Source organism: Pelmatolapia mariae, linkage group LG3_W, assembly GCF_036321145.2.
Source record: "Pelmatolapia mariae isolate MD_Pm_ZW linkage group LG3_W, Pm_UMD_F_2, whole genome shotgun sequence".
NCBI lineage: Eukaryota > Metazoa > Chordata > Actinopteri > Cichliformes > Cichlidae > Pelmatolapia > Pelmatolapia mariae.
In genome coordinates this window covers 94,019,005-94,027,068 of record NC_086229.1, presented here as the reverse complement: position 1 = coordinate 94,027,068, position 8,064 = coordinate 94,019,005, and the positions used below count along the sequence as shown (strand labels likewise).

The window sequence follows — 8,064 nt, the reverse complement described above, 5'->3', positions numbered from 1 at the left end:
AAAAAGGGTTACTCGAAGCTTTTCAACACTGTCCTCTTTGGTGACATCTGGTGGCCAAAAATATGAAGCGCAGCTTCAATCTACAACTTGATATTTACTTCATTGATAGAATTGACAGTTTCGGTTTAATATCATGTGACAGTTCAGTGATATCGGGCCGATTATCGGGGGAGGAGTGTTGTTTGATTAATAAATACTTTGGATCATTTGAACATGTGCCACACTGTTCTCCGCTTAGTTCCTCCACAGTGACATCTGCTGCCCCAATTTGCTACTTACTACACCAGACTGTCAATAACGGTGATCCACACCGGGGATTTTGGAGAAATCCTCGCACAATCAAGGCAAGAAAAATATTGAGTCTGTTAAAGACAGCAGGCTGTGACTGTTACAATTAGTGTCTCCATTTGTTAACATCCGTGTTGCTCATAATAAATCAATTTATAAAGTCAAACATACAGAGAAAAGAATGCTGTGTTTGCTGTAATACACACAGAAACATTCCTGAACTTTATCACTGTGAGTCTGGAGTTTTGGTCATAGTGTACCTGCAAACTGGGAAGAAAACGGGGATAGGAAAAAACACATCTGTCATGAAATTGTTTTTCTAGCTTTTTTTCTATAATATAAATATAATTTTTATGGCGGCGCAGTATGTGAGTAACAGATTATAGTGAGGATGATGTCACTTAATGCTACAAATAACATCTTCTGTTGAAAGCAGAAAAAATTGAGAGCACAGACGGAGTCAGAGCTGACCTGCCTGTTTTATTTTCTCCTTGAAAGCAGACGTGGTTTTTATTAAGATATTTTAATGATTTTACAGCCCAGTGTGCTGCTCTCTCTCTCTGCTGATAGGAGTGAATGGAGCTCCCCCACCAGTTTCTGTCTCTCCCTTTCTCTCCAGTATTTATTCAAATAAGATATTTACACCTTATTTTTATATCTATATAATGTATATTTGATTTTGCTTTGGGTTCCAGTGTTTAAGTGAATGGATAGGCTAGTCTTCACAATCACCCCAACACTCTTGGGGATTCTCCAGTTTTCCAGTGTTTGGTTCACTCGGGTACATTTGGACCTCCGCTATCACGTCCACAGTGAGATTTCACGTCCTCTCTGCAGGACATCTCTTCAGACTTTCAGCCATTGCTGTGGTCTCTGGAATTAGGATAATTCCCTTTTCTTCATCCTCCAGCATCATTAAATGGGCAGCGCTTTTAGACAAGTGCAATAATTTCACACTGTTCTGATGAGAGTGGGCTAATGTCAGTGTGTAGGCCTGCCAAAGGTGCTCCTACAGGTTATCTGAGGTCATAAACACATGGGAGCATTTGGTATTTGCAGTTTCAATGTGTATCCACCTCTTGAATTAGCTTCTTCACCCGTCCGAGGCGGGTGTTCAGTGCAGGCCAGGCTCATTTGCTCCTGCACCTCTGTCAGCCTCTATTACAAAATTAGCCAACAAAAAGTGATGAATTCAAGTGTCACTGCAGCAGCGACTTAAACAAATTGGTGCCATTTAGAATATTGCAGGAACTCCCCTTTTCAGTGGTGCTGAAAAGTGGTAACTGGTAACTTTGTTTGTAATTCCTCAATGAGTCAATTCAGCACTTTGTTACAGCGCTGAAGCTACAGGTGAAAGACTGTAACTATAAAAATAATTACCAAATGGTCAGGGACTGTATTGTATTTGGAACTTGCTCATCAATAGTAAGGGAAAAGCTGCCCAGCTAAGGAGCAGACCTAAACAGCAATCCACATAGGCCCCTCCCATGAGTGAGCTCAGATGCAGCTAAAGGCTATGGCTAGCAACAGCCACGAGGTCCACTCAATACAACATAAACATGGAAGAAAAGGCACAGCAGGGCATGCTGATAGGTTACGCAAAGGGTTAGATGCACCAGTTAAGGCACGTGAGACACATCACAGTACACAAGCAGAATGCTTGACAGTGTCTGAAATACAAAAAGCATCGATGCTTTTATAAAGCGTCATTTTGCAAAAGCCTGTCGAAGGAAGTTTCACATGAATCAGGTCGTAGAGAAGTGATTCCATCAAAGAAATCCATGAGGACATAGACTCAGAACTGTTTGTGGAGACTGTTACTGTAACTGAAGATGAGGATGGCGCACATGCAGACAGAGAACTTGGATGCGAAGATTTAAAGACAATATTCAAGCTGGATACCAGTGCACAGACCAGCATCATCCCCTCATGGCAAATGAGGGGCACTCTTCCTCTTAAAAACGTGGATTGTTTTGCACCCAGCATTTAACACAAGCTTTTTTTTGTCTTGTTGTGATACAGCCTGAGTTTATAATCGGTCTATAATCTTTAGTAATGTAATTGGTCTTAGTTTCCCCAGTAGCCTTTTGTCTTTACCCTGTTTGGGGATGAGGAGTATTATGCCTGTTCTTTGTTTTCTATATGTTTCACAACTTGGTTGCAAGTCCATCCAACCTTTCAGTGCAGGTTTTAGAATCATGTCCAATTTCCCTGACTTTAGGTCAGAGACACAAAATAAATAATTCATGCATTTTTGAATATGAAACCTTTTATTTTTTTCCAGAACTTGACTATATGCAGATGAATAAAGTATAAAATTGCAAAGCTTCTTTGCTTTTTTGTTGTTTTACATGGCTGCATGGTCATTAATGGTTGCATCGCTTTGTCTCCATTTTTAACAGCTCATGCTTTCCTGATACTTTTATTTAATGTATCATATTTTGCCACATATACCTTATTGTAGAATTCTGTAATAGAACCTTTTGTTTCAAATTGGCTTGAAAGTTTTTTTTTATTGAATAAATCATGCAAATAAAGAAAAATAATACTAGATTTCCTTGACAAACAATCACCAATGAACATCTATATAGATTTGATACTTTATTAGCCTCCTAAAATGGAAATCATTCATTAAAGAACACCTGCTGTTACCATTTCTGTCCTGTAAATCTACATTTCAGTAAGCTAAGTGACATTGCAAAATGAAAAATACTCCTAGGAGACACAGTGAATGATCTGAAATGACTATTGAAGCACATAATAAATTGAACTGTGTATTAATCTTTGTGTTATTTTATTGTGTTTTTTAAATTACTTGTCTTTTATTATTTTATTCTATTATGATTTATGTTTTGTTGTTTTATAAAACTGGCTGATTGGCACTTTTGAACTGAACTGAGGAGCGAGAGAGGGAGAGAGAGGTGACTGTCTGCCGTTATATGTGGGAGAATCGATTCTGGCGTAAGATGAACGGAAGAGAGATGATATTGCTTGTGATGCTCTGCGCTTCCTGTTCTTCTCCATCACTCCTCTTTACGCTTCCCAGGCCGTGCGGCGACTGAAGCCCCCGCAAATATTCCCATCAACAGGAGGAATTCCACACAGATCCGAGCCGTCCTGGACCTCTGCTGGCAAACATCCGCGGGTACGGGCCTGTTTATCCCCATTTTCCATCACCTGTCTTTCTTACAGCTTTCCTCTTACAGCAGCTTCCTCTACAAAACATCAAATGTCAGGAGACGCCAGCCGGCCTGTCTTGTGCTTTATTCCTGCTCTGGAGAGGTGATGGGAATCGAAGTCGCCTTTTAATTCGTGGATTGTTGACTTTATCGCCTATTCAAGGCTGACGTGAGTCTTTATGAGGTAAAGAGATTTATGTGATGTCAGACTAATGTGAGTGATGAAGAACGGCTTTCGTTTGGTTGTTATATCGGCTGCTGTGTACATGTCGTACACAGATCTGCGTGCTTCTGCATGGAGGGTGTGTGCTCGCAGTATGTAGCTCATGTTGTTCGTGCGGGAGGAATCACCTGTGTACAAACGCTTGCGTTTGCATTTCGCTGGATTCTACGTAAATGTCTTATTTTTCTCTGTGTGGCCTGTTTGTGTGATCACATCTGCTCAGATTACTACACGTCCTCCGTGCACACACAAACATGGCCCGGACAAAACGCAATTCGCTGCAATCCGCGCACACAGAAGGAATAAGAAGAGGAGAAAGAAGCCATATTTGAATCATCTTGTATCACAAATCAAGCCTTTGTGGTGCATTAACAGTTCCATGTGACACTTCCAGCTTCTAGACGTTTCCAGAGTGTGTGCAGGCGGAGGAGGATTTGGTGGGATGGTGCTTCAAAAAGGCTCAGAGCGTTAAAAGTAACAGTCCGTCGACGATATTCACGATTCAACAATAATTAGTCATTTGTAACTTGATGGGATGTGACCGTACACAAAACGCACGTCTGTGTATTGTCAGTGCTGGTGAGGCTTTGTGCTGTGATTTGGCTGCTAGTGGCTACAGACGCGAAGCCAAACTATTTGAAAGCATACATTACTGTCACCAGCATCACTACTGCACTGATGCATATGAAGCAGTTCTGTGCTGTAGTGATAAAAACACTAGTCTCACCTTTAGAGTTGTCCTAGAATAAAATACTCAAAAACATTTTTCAGTATCACATGAAATTTTGGGCCCCATCCTGCAACAACTCTGAATGGAGAAGAAGCAATTCTTTGAAAAGGTAAATGATAATCATCAACCGATTTTGCTAACCATGAGGTAGATTTAACAAAATAAGTATTTAAGTTTAGAGATTTTATTCGCTTTGCAGATTATTTAGCTCTTTCCGTATGCTGAAGACACAATATATTTCAGAACCAACTAATAAAGGGTACAACAGTACACTACCTAACATATTCAAATAATTAAATTATTGTATAGGAAGAGAATTATGGAAATGTTAAAAATGAACTCTGGATAAGTGTGATTTCAGCTATGCTAGAATGAAGGCATAAAAAGCAGAGAGCTTTCTTTGAAGCAGCGACGGCCTGCATTTTAAAACTGACCTCACAGCTTGCTACAAAAAATAATCTCAGTTCAGCTACAGTTTGCCTGCTGCTCTGCACAGCCAGCAACCCACCTGGTTCTCCAGGTGTCTGTAATCCAGTCAGCCACAGCTCCATATCCCATCGGTGACCCATTCAGCCCAACAGCAATTATTGCTTTTGGGGTTTTTTAATCTAATGACTGCCTGCTAGTTTCTATGTTAATGATTAAAAACAGCTAAAGTGACTGTTTAAGATTACTAATAGTTAAGCTGCTATAATCATAAAGGACCAGTAGCACACATCGTTGCAAGAAAAGTGCGTTTCTTCATGAGGTTTTCCGCTACTTGCACAGCTTTTCAGCTGCTTCAGGTCCCAGTGTCCTACTCGAGTAGAGAAGGCATGGTTAGGTTGTGCTTGCCGGCTGTGACGACCAGCCTTCCCTGACACGAAATCCTAATCCCACTGCTCCACCCCTCCTCTGCAGGTGAGCCACAAACCATACCCGACCACAACGGCAAACACTACTGTGTGTCCCAGCAAGATTAAATTATAACTGTTTAATGTTTTAGTTTTGTTGAAACAGGAGCTTGACCTCTCAAAAATTCCTCCTAAAGTGTTGTTCAGTATTACCTACGCTGACTACTTCAGCTGTTAGTGAGAGGACAGGACCTGTGTGCTTGCTTGCCTGCCTGCAGCAGAGGTGTCCAAAGTTGTGTCAGCTTGAGGAGGCATTTATGGGACTGCTGATATTTGCTTTTTGCAAGTGTGATTTAATATTCGCTTTTAGCATTGATTATTATCTGAGTATGCTTTTTTACTACTACCTTTACTACCTGGGTAACAGGCAGGGGTTATAGATATGGAATGCGGAGGACCCTTAAGGTCATGTGTAAGCGGTGCAATGGATATAGTGATATGAAGTGATTATGTCACTTTCCATAAGTCACATAATCATTTGTATTGTGCGTTCCAGTTGAGTCTTCTTTGTGTTTAGGCTGTGATTAGCTGATTTTTTTCTGCTGCTGCTCAAGGATTTCTATCTAAATGAATTCCACCAGATATAAGTATATGCAATATGAGCTATGAAAGGTGCAATTAAGTGAGTAAATCTAATCATCTTAAATTTATTGATGTCTGCTATCCTTGATGTAACCTTACAGTGACACAAGCATCAGTCTGCTCTGCACCAGTTGAGCCTGCGTTAAGCTGTATTTAACTGCCTGGTATTTTTATGTAACATTTAAATAACCCAAAATATTATACTTTAGTTTGCTTTGCAAGATGCTTTACAACATAATTTTAGCAATATATGCATTGATCCAATGCCTGACTTGAAAAAAACAAACAAACAATCAATCAGTCAATCAGAATTGAATGGATGGATGAATATTTCCATCCATCCATTGAGCCATCCATTTTGTGCTTATCCAGGTTCAGGTAGTTAGGACAGCAGTCAGAGCAGAGGAGCCCAGGCTCCCCTCACCCCAGCCACCTGTTGGGGACACAGAGATGTACCTAAGCCAGCCAAGAAATTTAATCTCTCTAGCAAGTCCTGGCCTCGAACCTCCTCACCAGTACGAGATGCCTGGAATACTTCAGCAGGCATCCTACTCAGATTCCCGAACCACCTCAGCTGGCTCCTTTTGATGAGTAGGAGCAGTACCTCTACTCTGAGTCCCTCTTTAATGACTGAGCTCCTCACCCGGGCGAGGCCAGCCACTCTTTGAAGAAAATTCACATATGCTGGCTGTATCCGTCACATGCGACACTCCACCCTTTTCCAGCTGAGAACCACAGTCTAGAACATAGGTGTCGAACTCCAGTCCTCGAGGGCCGGTGTCTTTAAACTTTTCCATGTGTCCCTGCTGCAACACACCTGCATTAGTAGGTCATTAACAAGACTCTATAGAACTTGACTCCATGCTGAGGTGGCAATTCAGCCATGTGATTCATGTTACAGCAGCTCATGACTGAATAAACATGGTGCAATAAAAGTACTTTTAGAATTACATATTTTCACAAACTTAGATTTATTTACATTTACTTGAGGTTAGGGGTTGCCACCTCAGCATGCAGTCAGTTCTTTCTAATGACCTACGAATTTTATTCAGGTGTGTTGCAGCAGGGACGCATTTAAAAGTTTCAGGAGTCCTCAAGGACTGGAGTTTAACACCCGTGGTCTAGGACTTCCAAGTGCTAATTCTCATTCTCGTGCTTCACAGCCAACAGAACCACATCCTCACCAAAGAGGAGACCCTCCCCGACTTGGCTACCCCTAGATATCCTATCCATGAAGAGAATCTGTGGCAAAGGCCAGAAACCAGAAAGGTGTTTGACTTACTGCCGGCATTACGAATCAAGCTCTTGCTACAGTTGTACAGCTTGAATGGCTCATAACAACTGGCCAAACAGCCCCAACTCCTGAAACTCCCTCCACAGGATACCCCGAGGGACTTGGTTGAATGTCTTCTCCAAGTCCCGAAATTACATTAGTACATTGGTTGGGCAAATACTCACAAACCCTTGAATATCTTCAAGAAGATAAAGAGCTGGTCCAGTGTTCCACGACCAGGACAAAAGTGGCATTATTTCTCCTGAATCCAAGGTCTGACTAATGGATGGACTCTTCTCTCGAGTACCCTGTGATAGACTTTCCCTGGGAGGCTGAGGAGTGTGATCCTCCTGTAGTTGGAGCACCCCCTCTGGTCCCCCTACTTAAACAGGGGAGTCAACAACCTAGTTTTCAAATCAAGAGGCACCCAAACCCCCAAACCCACCCAAAGACGTGTCAGCCCTTACAGCTCTACATCATCCAGAGCCTTCAGGAACTGAGGGGGAATCTCAGCAGCCCCAGGGGTCATGCCAGCGTGCTGTTGTCTAACAACATCAGTGTGAGAGCATTGAAGTCCCCAATAGAGTCTCTGTGTGGAGCACTCTCCAGCACCTCATCCAGGGATTCTGAACTGTCATTTGGCACTTAGATACAAACGATAGTCAGGACCTGGGGCCTGAGGAAAACTCCAACACAAAGGCAGCCAGCCAGGGGGATACATTTGCACCACTGCCTCACATTGGGAAACTCCAGGGTGGAGTCAACTCTCCAGGAAACTGGTTCCAGAGCCTCTTGGCATGAGCCCATATCTGGTTGGTATCTGCCAACCTCCAGCTCCAGGTCAGGCGCCTTCCTCACCAGTGAGGCGGCATTCCAGGGATCGGAGCACCAGGTCC

The 8,064-nt window shown here is 42.3% G+C and overlaps 1 protein-coding gene across 4 annotated transcripts in view; it reads left to right on the top strand.

Moving 5' to 3' along the window:
• The first annotated feature begins 3,231 nt into the window (after positions 1-3,231).
• The window catches only part of peli3 (pellino E3 ubiquitin protein ligase family member 3), a 40,480-nt gene continuing 35,647 nt past the window's right edge, over positions 3,232-8,064 (top strand). For 2 of the 4 annotated variants that reach the window (XM_063470311.1, XM_063470312.1), the window contains exon 1: positions 3,232-3,433. Coding sequence is in view for 2 of the 4 variants with exons in the window: in XM_063470310.1 (XP_063326380.1) it covers positions 3,647-3,651 (5 nt within the window). In the remaining 2 variants the exon portion in view is untranslated. The other 2 variants (XM_063470310.1, XM_063470309.1) reach the window with 1 other exon arrangement.